This window comes from Pantherophis guttatus, chromosome 1 (assembly GCF_059756535.1).
Source record: "Pantherophis guttatus breed Tessera chromosome 1, ASM5975653v1, whole genome shotgun sequence".
NCBI lineage: Eukaryota > Metazoa > Chordata > Lepidosauria > Squamata > Colubridae > Pantherophis > Pantherophis guttatus.
In genome coordinates this window covers 249,794,386-249,811,582 of record NC_142063.1, presented here as the reverse complement: position 1 = coordinate 249,811,582, position 17,197 = coordinate 249,794,386, and the positions used below count along the sequence as shown (strand labels likewise).

At 40.8% G+C, this 17,197-nt stretch overlaps 1 protein-coding gene across 1 annotated transcript; it reads left to right on the top strand.

The window, feature by feature from the left end:
* Window positions 1-9,555: 9,555 nt before the first annotated feature.
* Window positions 9,556-16,985, top strand: LOC132711058 (amine sulfotransferase-like). The gene is made up of 6 exons (XM_060689072.2): window positions 9,556-9,697; window positions 11,172-11,380; window positions 13,086-13,212; window positions 14,150-14,244; window positions 14,908-15,088; window positions 16,825-16,985. Exons 1-6 carry the CDS (start codon window positions 9,556-9,558, stop codon window positions 16,983-16,985), a joined length of 915 nt encoding a protein of 304 aa, XP_060545055.1.
* The last annotated feature ends 212 nt before the right edge of the window (window positions 16,986-17,197 follow it).

The following is a 17,197-nucleotide window of genomic DNA, read 5'->3' as shown; positions in this document are numbered from 1 at the left end:
AGAGTCTATTTCCAATAAGGCATTATAGAACCTTTTGATATGCATTTGTTTTTGATCTCTAATTTGTTTTACCAAATTTTCCTCATTTTGCACAAAGCCAGTTTTTTGATCTTCCTTCCATCTAGCTTGAAGCTGACCATACTGAAACCATGTATAAATTATACCTTCTTCTCTCAATGTATCTAAAGATTTCAAATACAATAACCCCCTTTCCATAATAAGAAGCTCTTTATAAGTAATCACCTCCTGTTTTTGTTCTATACTTATATTTTCTATTGCATGTCTAGGATTTGCCCATACAGGTATCTTATAATTTAACTTATATTGATATTTTTTCCAAACCCTCAACAAAGCATTTCTAAGTATATGGGCCTTAAATACTTTATCCACTTTTTTGTCATATAATAAATAGGCATGCCATCCATATAGTAAATCATAACCTTCCAGATTCAAAATTCTCCCCTCAGTTAAGTTAAACCAATCACTAATTTGTGATAAGACCGCTGCTTTGTAATATAATCTTAAATTAGGCATTTTAAGACCCTCCCTTTCACGTGTGTCTTGTATAATTTTCATCTTTATTCTGGGTTTTTTCCCAGCCCAAATAAAGGTATTAACACCTTTCTGCCATTCTCTCAAGTTTTCATCTTTCTTAAGCATAGGTATCATTTGGAACAAGAATAAGAATCTAGGTAACACATTCATTTTAATTGCTGCAATTCTTCCCAATAAAGACAACTGTAATTTTTTCCAATTCTCCATATCCTTCTGTACCTTCTGCCAGAGATCCTCATAGTTATTTTTGTATAATTTTGTATTTGAAGCTGCTATATACACTCCTAGATATTTAACCTTTTTAGCTATTTCAAACCCTGTTATTCTTCCTAGTTCATCTTTTTCAAGTACAGACATATTTTTAGTTATCATCTTTGTCTTATGTGAATTGACTTTAAATCCTGATACTTTCCCATATTGATCAATTATATCCAATATATATGGAGCTGACTCTATGGGTTGAGATAAGGTAACAACCAAGTCATCTACAAATGCTCTTAATCTATAATCTTGATGTCTAATTACAATACCCTTCAATTTTTCTGAGTCACGTATCTTATTCAATAGCACTTCCAAAGTCAGGATAAATAACAATGGGGACAGAGGACACCCCTGCCTTGTTCCTTTCTCAATTCTAAAAACCTCTGTTAAACCTCCATTAACTATTATTTGTGCTGTTTGCTGCTTGTATATCGCTCTAATTGATTGTGTAAAATACTCCCCAAAATGCATTTTCTCTATTATTTTAAACAAAAATTGCCAGTTCAAGCGATCAAATGCCTTCTCTGCATCCAAAAACATAAACGCTGCAGGGACTTGGTTATTTTTTTCCAAATATTCCAGTAGGTTTACAATTTGTCTAACATTATATTTCATTTGTCTCCCTTTTATAAACCCTGATTGATCATTATGAATTATTTGTTGCATAACTGGCATTAATCTATTAGCTAATATCTTAGCAAAAATCTTATAGTCGGTATTCAAAAGTGAAATTGGCCTAAAATTCTCAGGTTTGATGGAGTTTTGATCCTCCTTTGGAATTAGTGAGACAAAAGCTGTTTTCCAAGAAGGTGGTACTCCTCCTCCTACCTGTATTTTATTAAATAAAATTTTAAGTGGTTCTAGCATTTCAGATTGTAAATGTTTGTAATAAACAGCTGTTAGTCCATCTGTTCCCGGAGCCTTACCTATTTTTAATTGTTTAATTACCCCAACAATTTCCTCGGAAGTTATTGGTTGGTTCAATCTTTCTCTCCGTTCCAGCATTAGTTCAGGAATATCTATCTTTAAATATCTATCAATATCAACATCTTGAGTTAAATCTTTAGCATATAACTTTGTATAGAAATCCAAAAAAGCCTTTTTTATTAAATTCTGTTGGTAAATTTCCTTACCTCTAAATTCTATCTTGTCTATAGTACGTGATTTTTGCTTTTTTCTCATCGTGTAAGCCAGCCATCTCCCAGGTTTATTGGCATTACAGAATGTATTATGTCTGGCATATTGTATGCTGGTTGCTACTTGCCCAGCCATTAACATATTAAATTGCTCTCTTAAAATGTTTATCATATCTTTTGCCTTTTTATCTCCCGGATTAGTTATAAGCAATTGTTCTTTCTTTTTAATTTCCTCCTCTATCTCTTTCCGTCTGTTTTGTTGTTTTAATCTATATTTATTGTTCAGAAAAATTAGTGTTCCCCTCATATATGCCTTACTTGCATCCCATACCATTTCCATCAAGGTACCTTTATTCATATTGTTAACAAAAAATTCTTTCATTTGTTTTTTAAGTTCATTCAAGTTATCTTCATATCTAAATAAATTCTCATTTAACCTCCAAGACCTCCTTTCCCCTCTTTCCTGTTCTAGTTCCACCCAAACCGGGCTATGATCAGTTAACGTTCTTGGACATATCTTCGTCTTCTTCACCCTAGAAAAAAGATCATTTGTGGTTAATATAAAATCAATCCTAGAAAAAGATTGATGCCTATCTGAAAAAAAAGTAAAATCACTTTCCAATACATTCCTTTCTCGCCAAATGTCTCTCAGCTCCATATCCTCCAAAATATCAAAGAAAGATTTAGGCAACTTAGCACGCATAGATATCTTGGATAAACAGTTTTTTTATCTTTCTGGGTATTTATTACCCCATTCCAATCACCCATTAAAAGTAAAGATCTGTAATCCCATTGTAGTATTTTAGTATGTAAAAATTTAAAAAATTTATCTTGCTGTTCGTTAGGTGCATATATTCCAATTACAAGCAGCTTCCCGTTCTGTGTTGTTAATTCAATTGCGATATATCTACCTTGAGCATCAGCCTCAACTAAATTGGCCGATAGGCCTCTTTTAACATATATAACTAGGCCATTTTTCTTCTCTGGTGCTGATGCCACAAAATGTGTACCTTCCCCACCACCCCCAGAGGCCCTCCGGAGGCTACAAATGGCCTGTTTGCCAACTTCTGATGGGACTGGAAGTTGACCAACAGGCCGTTTTTGGCTTCGGGGTCGGTCGGGAAGGGTGTTTTCACCCTCCCCAAACTTCTAGAAAGGCTCTGGAGCCTGGAGAGAGTAAACAACGGGCCTTCCGGTCCCACCGGAAGTTGGCAAACAGGCCATTTGTAGCCTCCGGAGGGCCTCTGGGGGTGGTGGGGAAGGCCTTTTTCACCTTCCCCAGACTCCTAGAAAGGCTCTGGGGCTGGGGAGAGAGAAAAATGGGCCTCCCCCCCCCCACCCGAGGCCCTCCGGAGGCAGGAAGCAGCCTGTTTCCCTACTTGTGGTGGGCCCAGAAGGCCCGAAAATCAGCTGGCCAGCTGAGCTCACGTGCCCACCGATATGGCTACATGTGCCATCATCACGGACCTATACAGAGCCTCTCATGATATGGCAGATGACATAATTATGCTTAATTATTGATTGGCTCTGTACGAAGTAGATACCTGTTTCTGTTCGACCACAGGAGTTCGCATGTTCTTGTCAGTTCCCAATATGCTTCTTAAAAAGGGGGCCTGAAATTATTCAGATGACGTAGCTTTTGTAAAACCCCATAATTCCATATGTAGGTCAGTCTAGCCCATATTCTATGCAGAATTTTCCATACACAGTGCCAGCTATTTGGTTGTGCCATTCAGTATTTGCTGTTCCTGCCTGTATCTTATACCCTGCTACTAGGCTTTGGAATATATCCTACCCTACCTCATAGAGATAGTATGAGATAGTATGGGATGTGATAGTAATCCAACTTATCTTGAGAGCAACATGACTTTAAAGAACAGCTAGGTCATGATTAATATAAGTTCATGTAACGCAATACAAAGGGACATGGTGGCTCTGTGGCTAAGACGCTGAGCTTGTCAATCAAAAGGACGACAGTTCAGCAGTTTGAATCCGTAGTTCCGCGTAATGGGGTGAGCTCCCATTACTTGTCCCAGCTTCTGCCAACCTAGCAGTTCAAAAGCACATAAAAAATGCAAGTAGAAAAATAGGGACCACCTTTGGTGGGAAGGTAACAGCATTCCGTGTGCCTTTGGCATTTAGTCATGCCAGCCACATGACCATGGAGACGTCTTCAGACAGCGCTGGCTCTTCAGCTTTGAAATGGAGCTGAGCACTGCCCCCTAGAGTTGGGAACGACTAGCACATATGTGTGCTTTACTTTTAATGCAATACAGGTGGTCTTGACTAAACAACTGTTCGCTTAGTGACCAATGAAAGTTACAACGGCACTGAAAAAAAGTGAGTTATGATCATTTTTCATACTTACGACCATTGCAGCATCCCCATGGTCACATGATTTCTATTTGGATACTTGACCACTGACTCACATTTATGACAGTTGCTGTGTCCTGGGGTCATGAAGATCTTTCTGGGATCTCTGATTATAAAGATGGAGGTCCACTTTGGTTGCTGAAACTTTACAAGAATTAAGTCTAATGCAAAACATTAGACTTGATGTTTCTTTCCGCAGATAAGAGGTTACTTCTAGCTCCCCCATCAACTTCACTCTAAAGTTAACCCTTTTCCATTCTTGATTCTGGGTATTTCGATCTTAATGTGTTTGTTAATGTAATTAATTAAGGTAATCTTAATGTAATTGATTAATTGAGTAGTCTCAACAGCAGTATCAAATAAAAAATAAAATAAAGGTAAAAGTGTGTGATTTAATTACAAAATAAGATGTGTAAAAGAAAATACAATAATAAAATACATAAATGGTAAATAAAAAGAACTGATTCCAATAATTACATTACCTGTTGCCTGGTTCTGTTTGATATAACATGTTCTTAGCTGAAGGTCCTGCTCTATAAACTTAGCCCTTCTCTTTACGCTGTGTACCTTAAAGCCCAGGAGGAAGTAGGGCAGCCTGACATTCGGGACTCCAGGTGCAGTTCTTTCAAACAGAGATCTTAATGTCAAAGCCTAAGAGCTGCACAGAATTAATAATCAAACAGAACACAAGCAATACCTTTGATGGCTGGGGCATCACCTATTCAGAGCTTCTCAAGATATGGCATTTGACATAATTATGCTTAATTATTGATTGGCTCTGTACGAAGTAGATACCTGGTTCTGTTTGACCACAGGGGTTGTTGACATGTTCTTGTCAGTTCCCAATATGCTTCTTAAAAAGGGGAGCTGAAATTGTTCAGATGAGGTAGCTTTTGTAGGACCCCATAATTCCATACATAGGTCAGTCTAGTCCCGTGATGGTGAACCTATGGCACAGGTGCCACAGGTGGCATGCACAGCCCTCTCTCTGGGCACGTGAACCCTCTCTGCGGGCAAATGAGCCCTCGCCCCAGCTCTGCTCCACTCTGCCTATGCGCGCACCTCCCACTGGCCAGCTGATTTTCGGGTCTCTGCCATGCATGCGTGTGGACAGGATGCATGCGCATGTACCGAGGGGGTGCGGGCTTGTGCACCCATACACAGGGCAGAGAGCGGGGAGGATGGAAGGCGCCCCCCGTGGCCCGTTTTTGGTCCCAGGAGACTGCAGGATGGGCTACTAGGCTCAAAATGGGGTGCAGGAGGTTGCACGCATGCATGGGAGGGTGGAGAAGTATGATATGTTGCACACGCATGCATGGGGAGTGGGCCATGTGGGGGGCGTTGTGCATGCATTGCATCAGCACGTGATGACCTAAAGATTAGCCATCACTTCTAAGACATAATCTAGGCAGAGGTTTCTGTACACAGTGCCAGCTACTTGGTTGTGCTGTTCAGTATTTGCTGTTCCTGCCTGTATTTTATACCCTACTACTAGGCATTGGAATATATCCTACCCTACCTCATAGAGATAGTATGAGATAGTATGAGATGAGAGTAATCCAACTTATTTTGAGAGCAACATGACTTTAAAGTACAGCTATGTTATGATTAATATAAGTTCATGTAACACAATACAAAGGGACACGGTGGCTCAGTGGCTAAGCAGCCTCCATGGATCGTGGCTGATCCCGATGACGAGGAGGCTGGTGTGGAGTCGTGCCAGCAGCCGGCGCAGCCGGCGCTCACGTCGGACAGCGAGGAGGCTGAAGAGGATGTAGTGCCAGAGGCAGAGACTCAGCCAGGGCCTTCAGAACCTCCAGAGGCTCCTTCAAGTGGAGAGAGCGAAGTGGAGGAGCCTCTCCTCAATGCTCGAGCGTGCAGGGCTGCCAAAAGACAGGAGTGGCTACTCAGGAGGAGGAGGTCTCCTCGAGAGTAAGGTTTGAGGATAATTGGCCACTCCCTTAGCCTATTTAAGTCCCACGCAGTTAGTAATTTCTTGCTGGAAACAATGTGTAATTATTACAGAGCATTTTGGAGAGTGAGTGTCTTATGATATCTTGTTTTCTGGGCTGGTTGCCAAACTTTGCCGGACTTTTATTCTTGGTATGTTATAACTTTGATAAGGACCATTGTTGTGGGTCACAATCCTTGGGAAACCGGATCTGGGGCAGAACACTAAGACGCTAAATCAATCAAAATGTCAGCAGTTCAGCAATCCCCAGTGCCACGGAACAGGGTGAGCTCCTGTTACTCGTCCCAGCTTTTGCCAACCTAGCAGTTTGAAAGCACATAAAAAATGCAAGTAGAAAAATAGGGACCACCTTTGGTGGGAAGGTAACAGCGTTTCGTGTGCCTTTGGCATTTAGTCATGCAGGCCACATGACCACAGAGACGTCTTCGGACAGCGCTGGCTCTTCGGCTTTGAAACGGAGATGAACACCGCCCCCTAGAGTCAGGAACGACTAGCACATATGTGTGAGGGGAACCTTTATCTTTACTTTTAACGCAATACAGGTGGTCTTCGACTTACAACAGTTCGCTTAGTGACCATTCAAAGTTACAATGGCACTGAAAAAAAGTGACTTATGACCATTTTTCATACTTAAGACCATTGCAGCATCTCCCTGGTCACATGATTTACACTTGGATGCTTGACCACTGACTCACATTTATGACAGTTGCAGTGTCCCGGGGTCATGTGATCTCCTTTTGCAACCTTCTGGCAAGCAAAGTCAATGGGGAAATCAGATTCACTTAACAACCATGTCACTATTTTAACAACAGCAGCGATTCACTTAACAAATTCCTCACTTAGCAACATAAATTTTGGGCCCAATTGTGACCGTAAGTTGAGGACTACCTGTATTTGATTTGGTGTGAACGGTACAATGGTACCAGTTTGCTTTTAATGCAACCCAAAACTCAGATAATTGAAAGCTAGAATTGAATTGAAGGCATGTACAGTTGATATTACTGTCTTGCTATGGGATTTTAGAGGCTGCTGCTTCATTCTTCAGTTGCTTATCTTCCTGTGTGCACAATGGACAAAAGATTCCTTCAAATAAAAACACTACAAGAACACACACACACACACACACACACACACACACACACACACACAAAGGACCATTATTAGAGGACTATTATTACAGCAAAAATTTGATGTGATTGAGCAGCACAAATAGCAGCTCTAAATTAGGATGAGATATCAGAATGCCTGATACCTCTACACTACAATTTTTTTGTTTTTTATTTTGCATTCTAAAGTTACTCTGTGACTTTGTTAACAATAACATTGAATTATAAGTGCAGTACATTCCGCTTCTCCTTTACTCTAATATTTTGTTAATAAACGTGTAAAAGCTTATGTTTCAAACGTTTCCTTGTTTATTTCCACATAGGCAGAACCTGCTGCAATATTTTACATATACTCATAATTTCAAAGAGTGATGCCATGATAGCAGTGTTTCAATATCTTCTACAAAAAAAGAGGGGGTCAAGATATTCTCCAAAGCACCCGAAGGCAGGACAAGAAACAATGGGTGGAAAGTAATCAAGGAGAGAAGCACCATAGAACTAAGGATAAATTTCCTGAAGTGAGAACAATTAATCAGTGGAACAGCTTGCCTCCAGAAGTTGTGAATGTGCCACGTGCTTCCAAGTGAAGTTTATTTCACTTTTTCCTTTTTGACTTTTTCATCTAGGAAAATAGCAGGGATGAAAGAGCCTTTTCTCTCCATACATTTGTTAGGGGAAGGAGGGAATCAAGGAGCCTCTTGGAAGATAGAATGGGCTCTTACCACCAAGTTACTCTCTCAAAGCAGGAGGTACAGCCAGGGTGAGAATATGCAGAAAGACTTTTTGAGAGGAGGCTTGAGCCCTTCACCCTTCACCCTTCACCCAGCAAAGTTTCCCATAGACTGATCATAAGTGTCCTTTCTGCTCCGGTCTTCAGAACTTCAGCAGCTGGATGGGCACTTCCTATGACTGAATGTAACAACCAAGCACATATCACTATCAACGTTTTTATTGCAAACTTCAGAGAACACTTCAGAGATCATACACAAGACAACACAACCACACAAAGAATTCAAGTACTTCAACAAGGCAGTCGGAGAGTAAAGATCTAGATTGAAGAATTCAGATTGATTGCAGAAGACTTAGGTTGGAATCAGCCATCACGAATAGCACAATTCAGGCATGGTCTAAATATTTGGATTGCAATCAATCCAATCATCCCTAGCTGCCAGTTACTTTGCTTCCATCCCTAATTCTTGGCCCCCTTGCATCGATCAGGGAAGAGAAGAGCCTATGTAATTCCCAACCACAGAAGATAGGTAAAGATCCAGAAATTTGGCGATCTGCTTTTACTGTGGAGAATCTGGGCACATGGTCAAGGAATGCCCTTCCAAAGCACCGAAAAAAGGAGAAAGACAACCCAGCCACAGCTCCAGGGAAAGTTGCAGAACTAGGGAAATGACAACAGCCCCTCTTGTGAGAGCTTGCAGGAAGAGCTATCCAACCACTAAATGGAGCTCACATCCAACCCCAGGAAATTTTCATATATCCCATGGTCATCCCCAGATGGGCCTCTTAGATGTAGACCAGTAGTGGCGAACCTTTTACTCACCGAGTACCAAACAGGTGCTTCATGCGCTTTGCATGTGCATGTGTTATCTGCGCTAACATGTGGCTCCCCCCTTTGTGCAGCTCCTCCATGTGCTACATGCACAATCTCACCATCTGCGCATGTGTGTGGTTTTCACGCGTGCAATGCACATGCACGAACACCATGTATGCATGAAAGCACTGTGTGCCAGTACTCTCGTGCTGGCACACAGTAAATATTTGAGGAACAGGAATAGAAAAACATTGAAAAAGTAATGTAAATAAAGTTCGCCTTTAGGCATGATGTGACTGACTGCCAGACATTATATAAGAGTACATTGTACTCAAAGTAAGGTAAGAAAAGAATTGCAACTAGTATGTTCTTAGTACTGTGATTCAAAATTTCTCTTCTCCATAGAACTTTTAGATGGCAAGAAGAGTAGCAAATTTACTCTTTGCAATGGAAACTTTCGAGCTCATGACACTAATTAACTAAATAATTAGATAAAATAATTGAATGTGTTTTTCTTCGTGTTGCCAAGAATCAGGATTTTGATTGAATTAATTGACTATTAATACAGGAACTATTTTCAATTTCTCTATTATATCAACAGGTGAGGCAATGGAGCCATCAGGGAAGGACCTATATCTGCACAAAGGATGTTATTTTGTACCAGTGGTGTCCTCACCTGAAAAAATAGATTCACTGGAAAGTTTTGAAATCCGAGATGATGATACATTTATAATCACATATCCTAAATCAGGTAAATGTTTTATGCTTTAGCTTACAGCCCCCTAATCATGTTTGTCGTTCTTCTCTACACTCTTTCCAGAGTCTCAACTCAACTCTCAATCTTTTTTATATTGTGGTGACCAGAACTGGATACAGTATTCCAAGTGTGGTTTTATTAAGGCTTTATAAAGCGGTACTACAACTTCACTTGATCTTGATTCTATCCTTCTGTTAATGCAGCCTAGGATCGCATTGGTATTTTGCTGTTGCCACACATTGTTGACTCATATTTAAATTATTGTCCAATATGACTCCAAGATCCCTTTCATTGTTACTGGGATTAAGCCACGTTTCACCTAGTCTGTACTTATGCAGTTGGTTTTTCTTGCCTAAGTGAAATATCTTACTTTTACCTCTGTTGAATTTCATTTTGTTAGATAAGGCCCGGTATTTAAATCTGTCAAGATCTTTTTGGATCTTTTTTTTTTTTTGTTTTCTTTTGAGCTTTATATTTTATTTTACATATATATATCAATGCATGAACAGTGTGGCACCTGGGTGTCATGCATTCTAATACAAATAGAACTGCTAAAATTGATCATAGTTTTTACATTCAACCAACTTATATATTTCTAATAATAATACATATTTCATTAATATTAATATTAATATTTATTTTATTTTATATTATATTTATTTATATATTATATTATTAATATTTTATTATGTAAAAATGTATACACTAATCTTTCCCCTTTCTCTTATTTCTATCTCTATTCTAACTTATCACCCTTTTATTAAATGATGTTTTCTTTCTATCCTACATACCTTCTAATCATGCCACCATTCTAAAAAAGAAGGGAGAGAAAGAAGAAAAGCAAATCAGAACAACAACAAAAAAGAGAAATTCTTTCCTTTCTATCCATCGTCTATTGTCCGCTTCAATACTTTGGTTGCTATGCTTTTTTTGACTTGCCTCCCATATTCCTCTCTTGGATCTTGATCACTGTTTGCATCTACTTCTTGGCTATTCAGTCTAAGTATTTCTCCAATCTTTACCCTCTTCCATTGCCTAGCTTCCAAAATATCTGCCCAGGCCCCTATCTCCCTTTCTCCAATTCACTTTTCAACTCTCTTAAAATATTTCCCCCCTGATTTAATTCACCAATCACTGTTATTTTTATTATTATCTCCTCCTTGTCTTCTTCTTTTGTTCACTGGTTCTTTGGTTCAATCTCTTCCTCTGCTAGCTCCTCCCTTTTCTGGGCATCTTCATCTTTATTTATCATCCCTTGTATACAGTGGTTCAAAATTTTTTACTACTGGTTCTATGGGTGTGGTGGACATGGCACAGCTTGGTGGGTGTGGCTTGGTGGGCGTGGCAGGGGAAGGATACTGTAAAACCTCCATTCCCTTTCCAATCCAGGGAAAGGTTACTGCAAAGTCCCCATTTCCTCCCGATCAGCTGGGACTCAGGAATTAATTTAATTATTTCTTGTTTACAGGCACAGTGTGGACTCAGAACATTGTGAGCTTGATTCTTTATGAAGGTCATCGAGATGGAACTGAAAATATTACGCTGATTGACAGGGCACCATGGCTAGAGTATAATGTTTACTATGTAGATTTACCTAGTCGCCCATCACCTCGTGTCATTTGTTCCCATCTGCCCCACTATTTGGCACCCAAAGGATTACAAAATAAAAGAGCAAAGGTAGGACATATTTTGGTAACTTGTGGGGTGGAATGGGGAGCTGTCTGTCTTCTTCTTTTTTTTTTTACCTCTGCATCTGAATGTTCTATTGAGAAATAAATGCAAATGAAGAGATGTTACATTATTCCATTGTGTTTGGTGATTTGCAGGCTGAGTAAAAATAACTCAAATAAAACAGGGACTCCAAAATCTCACGTTTGGCCGAAATAGAACCGAACTGAAGATCCATACAGAGATATTTAATCCTTCATGTTACTTTTTCCAAAATGACACTTCCAGATGGATTGGAACTTTTTGTGCGGCATAGTCAGTTTCTATCTTAACATATCTGGAGGATGCCAAGTTGAGGAATCCTACCTTTAGCCATAAAATCCTTTTTACAATTGCTACTCTCAGTCTCTCATGCCCTCCTGGATGGAGGACTGTAATAGCTTTGATTCTAATTTTATATCCCGCTCTTTTTTATCCTTTGTAAATTTGGATTGTATTTGTAGGTATATCCACCATTCTAATTCTATTCCTTCTTCCCTTAACTTCTTCCTTGATTTTAATTCCCCTTTCATGTTTATTAATTCTTTATATGTAATAGCCCCTCCCGTTTTGAGAAGATTAGGATGTGTGAGCATTTCTACTGTCGATATCTAATTGGGGTTGTTTATATAGTTACTTCTCTTGGTCTTAATCCAAATATCTAAAAGTGCCCTCAGCTGGGGAGTTTTAGGCATGACCTAGGCAGACCCTTTTTTGCCATAGCCCCTGCCCTATTCCCTCTAAAGTGAGGCTGGTTCCAACCTTGCTGGCCTTCTGGAAGGTCTTCCAAATGATTTTGCTAATGAGCTTCGAGGTTCTATGATAAAGTGTAGCTTCTAAGGTGATTGTATGAGAGTTAATTGATGTACTCTCTGTATGCTTTGCTGCCATTCTGGGTTTCTTTGTTTTTTGTCTTCTTTTTAAATTTAAATTTAAATTTAAATTCTTAATAGTTTTTATCGGGGTGAAATTCAGCAAATTCTGACAGATTCTGGAAAACTGGTAGCGGAAATTTTGAGTAGTTCGGAGAACTGGCAAAAACCACCTCTGGCTGGCCCCAGAGTGGGGTGGGAATGGAGATTTTGCAATAACCCTCCCCAAGGGATGGGGAGGGAATGGGGATTTCGCAGTATCCTTCCCATGCCTTGCCCACCAAGCCATGCCCATAGAACCAGTAGTAAAAAAAATTGAATTTCACCACAGGGTTTTTATGTATTTTATTTAATTAATAAATAATTAAAAGTCACCCAAAGTCACCATGTAAGATGTACAGCTAGACAACTGTGATAGATAGATAGATAGATAGATAGATAGATAGATGATAGATAGATAGATAGATAGATAGATAGATAGATAGATGATAGATAGATAGATAGATAGATAGATAGATAGATAGATAGATAGATAGATATAGATGAAGGAGGGAGGGAGGGAGAGAGAGAGAGAGGTAGAGAGGGAGGGAGGGGGAGAGAGAGAGATTGTAGATATATTTTTATCCATGGGAAGTTAACCTATTGTGAAATAAAGTACAAATGGAGTTCTGTCCTCCAGAAAGTCCCCTAAGGTCCACCAAGCCTCAAGGTTTTTCAACCAATCCCACTTTTTTCCTGCTGTATTCACTCTAACTGGAGTCTCTGAGGATCATTTTTGACTAGATACTTTCTTCTTCCTACAGATTATTTATGTGTTTAGAAATCCAAAGGATGTCTTTGTTTCTAGCTATCATTTTTACAAAATTCTAACCATGATGGAAACAACAGAAGAGTTTGATGCTTACTTGGAGACATTTTTGGCTGGCAAAAGTAAGAACCTAATCACAATCAAGTTAGTTTTTCTTTTGGACAAGAGATATGAATTCAATCCACTTCCTGCAAGCGGCAAACAAACCACCTCCCCTCCTTAAAATAAGATAAGAATAGTTATTTTCAATCCTCAGTCAATTATTTCCATAAACTATATGCAAACCGTTTATAATGGGATGGATGAGTGGAGAAGAATGCAGGATTCCTTAAATAACTCATGATGCAAAAGTGGATTGGAATGGCAAGAGAAGGCAGCTTATTAAGGAAGAGAGAGAAGAAATACGAGGAGCCATTTAATATATGGAATAATTGAGGGAAATAAATCATTGGATTTAAAATCAGGGGTTAGTATTATTATTGTTGCCATTGTTATTGTTATTATTATCATTGTTATATTAGTCAGGAGACTGCAATGCAGTCTCTGCAATGCAATGAAAAAATAGAGAGTTATCCTTATTTTTTTTAAAAAAAATATAAGAAAACTAAAAAAATTAACACATAAATCACATGGGGAGCATTTAAGGGTTGGACACAGAAGAGAGCTAATGGGAGTAAGTCTGATATTTGCAAATGTATAAAACATTAATTCAGATTGCCCAAAGATCCAAATAAAGAAAAGCAAAAGAAACAAAACAATAAAGCAGCATCTTGACAAAACTTTCCCCTTAACAAGTGAGAGTATGTAATCACATTAGTTATGGCTCCCATTCCTTCTCTCTCCTCTCTGCATTCAGCGTTATTAAGGTGGCCCATCAATTGAGCTTTAATCCGTGGGGCCATCAGGTCATAAGAATAAATGGAAAAAATTCAAGCATTCAGAATGTATCCCTGAGACGGATTGTTAGCAGGAACATTGCAGTGCCCAGCTAAACAATTAAACCAAATGACTTTGAAGATTGCACTCATATTTATGCCAAATTCATTTCTCTCCTATCAGTGCCCAGTAGTTTATGGCTTGACCATGTAGAAGGCTGGTACACTCATAAGGGTGATTTCAATATTCTCTTCCTTTCTTATGAAGAAATGAAAAAGGTAAGATGTGTAAATGTGTAATGCAATATGAACAACCATCAAACATAGGAAGCTTTAGAAAGGGAGGAATACTCCAACAAGGAGTAGTAGAGGTGACCACTGAACCACCCTTGGTTATTTTGGTGAACTCCTGGAGGACTAGTGAGGTCTCTGAAGAAGCATAAGAGCCCCCTCTTCAACAGGAAGGAGAAGAATCGATGAAACTAGAATGTGGTCATCTCGGTATCAAAAAGATTAATAAAAGGCATTTTTCTGAGCACTTGGTGACACGGGCAGGATATGAATTTAATCAATAAAATAAAGTAAAATAAAATAAATAATGTTCTCCTCTTTTGCTTCAAAGAAGGTTGACTCAACTCAAGTGCATTTTCAAGAGAGACCAAAGCATTTATTTAGCTTGGCTGGAGAACTGAACAGCTTCTGTTGCAGCCAAGCTTGCTAAGGATGTAAGAGTCTGAATCATCAAAATATTAAGATCCAAAAAGGTTTTTCAACAACTTGTCTCTTGGAAACCCTTAGCAGCAGTTTTAAGGATGGATTTCTGTGTTTAATGAATACGGTTCATTTTAAAAAAAATAAAACTACAAATGATTTATCAGCAACATTTTCCTTCTTTTCTCCATTGTTATGGATGAACTAATATAAAGCTGTATCAAATTGCAGGATCTGAGAAGTTCTGTACTGAAAATATGCCACTTCCTAGGAAGAGAACTAACTGAAAAGGAGGTGGATGATGTGGTGGATAAAGCTACATTTGATAGCATGAAAGCGGATTCTAGAACAAACTATGCATCTGTGAATCCTACCTTAGCAGATTCTAGCAAAGGGGTCTTTCTTCGTAAAGGTAAATCCATAGAAATGTATATTCTAGGGGTATGCTTATGAATATGCCAGGATTGCCACCTTCAACTAAAAGTCACTTTGTGAGAACCGCTGCCGCCAAGGGCGAGGGGGTGGTGTGGCAAGGATGGGCCATCCGCGGCTTCCTTCTCTCCCCACCCGAGCAGACTTCTGGCATAGCCCCAGGCCTCTGGAGGGAGAGAGGGAGGGAGGGAAGCCCTGGCCTGCTGCTCCTGCATCTGCCATCCCCTTGCCCCCAGCAAGAGGAGCACCAGGAGCAACTGCCGGGGCAGAGAGGGCAGGGAAAGGCTGTGGTGGTAGGCCATGCTCGCTGGGTAACAGACAGGCTGCTCCTGGAGAAGGACAAGCTGCCAGCGGGGAGGCGAGCTGCCCCAGGAGGACTGGAGGAGAGCGCAGCTCCTCACTAATGGAGATCCACCAGCAGGGAAGTGGTCGTGGAAAGCGGTAAGAAATGCACAAGCCAGGAAGCGGTCATGCTCCCTGGCAGGAGAGGTTGCACGTTCACTCCAGCAAAGGTTTGTGCAACCCTCTCCGGCCAGGGAGCATAACTGCTTCCTGGCCAGCACACCTCTTACTGCACCCATTTCCCCACCAGTAGATCTCCATGAGTGAGAAGCTGTGCTCTTCTCCGGTCCTCCTGGGGCAGCTCACCTCCCCGCTGGCAGTTTCTCCTTCTCCTGGCTGTCTGTTTCCTGATGAGAACTGCCTGCCACCACAGCCTGCCCTGCCCTCTCTGCCCCGCAATTGGTCCTGGTACTGCCGGAGAAGCGGCAGCATGAGAACCACTCTTGCTGGGGGCAAGGGGGTGGCGGTGGCAGGAGCAGCAGGCCAGGGCTTCCTTCTCTCCCTCCCTCCCTCCAAATGCTTGGAGCTATCTTTAGCTTCACTTAGCCGGCGTAGGAGGCACGGGGCCCGATGGATCCCTGGGTGAGGGATGGAAGGAAGGAAGCCTGATTGGCTGACCACAGTGTCACGGCTGACCAAAGTGTCCACAGAGGAGCCGAGGATGTGCCTATCCCTGATCTTACTTAGCGCCTTTCTTCTTCCTAAAACCAGGGACTGCTCCGCTCTCGCAAGGCGCAGGGACTTCCAATCCTGCTCCCTCCGTCAAAACTGAGGAAGATGCACCGAGCTTCTCTTCAAGGGGTTGTTAAGGGCGGGAGAAGGGCAGCTGACAGAAAGAGTGCCTTGGGGGGCATAGATGTGGGGGTTTGCCTCAACGCCTTGACACCCCTCGGCTTCCGCAGGCGCCACCGCCAGCCCCAGACAAGCACCTCAGTCTTTGCAGCTGCGGAGCTTGGGAGGGGAGCTGAGGTTTTCATTTGACGCCCACCAGGGGCTGAGTGAGCCTCCTTTCAGTGTGCAAACTTGGGGCACCAGATAAAAGCCGGGCTGGCGTCTCCGGCGCTGCTTTAATGAAGCCGGATGAACCGAGGGGATGGCCATGCCCACCCAGTCACATTACCCCCACAAGCCATGCCCACAAAATAAGCCACGCCCACAGAACCGGTAGTAAAAAAATTTAGAACCCACCCCTGAGATAGATAGAGAGAGAGAGAGAGATTTTGTGTGTGTGTGTGTCTGTACATACAGATACACACAAACATACTTGCATTCCTACACGGACACCCATTCATTTTGGTGATAGGATGACACAAATAGCCTCTAGCTTAATTGAACAGAAATACTGTTGACATTTTTTTAACCACTGCTATCCAGGCATTGTTGGGGACTGGAAGGACCACATGACTGTTGCCCAGAGTGAAAGATTTGACCATGTCTTTAAGGAGAGGATGGAAAAGCTGCCCTTTAGGTTCTGCTGGGATATGCAAGAGGATCCTGAGCCTATTTCCAGCTCAGTGGAGGAAAATAATGTGTGAAACGTGCCTTCAAATGGTTTGAATCAGAGATGACCTTTCAAGAAGGCTCTTTATGTAACCTTGTAATGTTTAATGTTTAATTCTCAACTTTGCAGAGATCATAGAACAAAGCAACGTTAAATTCTAAGCTATTATTAAATATAATAGAAACTGCAGAAAACTGTTAACAGTACATCTCTCTGAAATTCTTACTATCTTTTGTATTTTGATTC

Bases quoted from the DNA above. Each gene is read 5' to 3' on its own strand.
- LOC132711058 (XM_060689072.2), top strand. From the start codon at position 9,556: ATGGAGCCATCAGGGAAGGACCTATATCTGCACAAAGGATGTTATTTT. The intron at 11,381-13,085 runs GTAGGACATATT...TTCTTCCTACAG, and splicing joins TACAAAATAAAAGAGCAAAG to ATTATTTATGTGTTTAGAAA. The intron at 13,213-14,149 runs GTAAGAACCTAA...CTCTCCTATCAG, and splicing joins GACATTTTTGGCTGGCAAAA to TGCCCAGTAGTTTATGGCTT.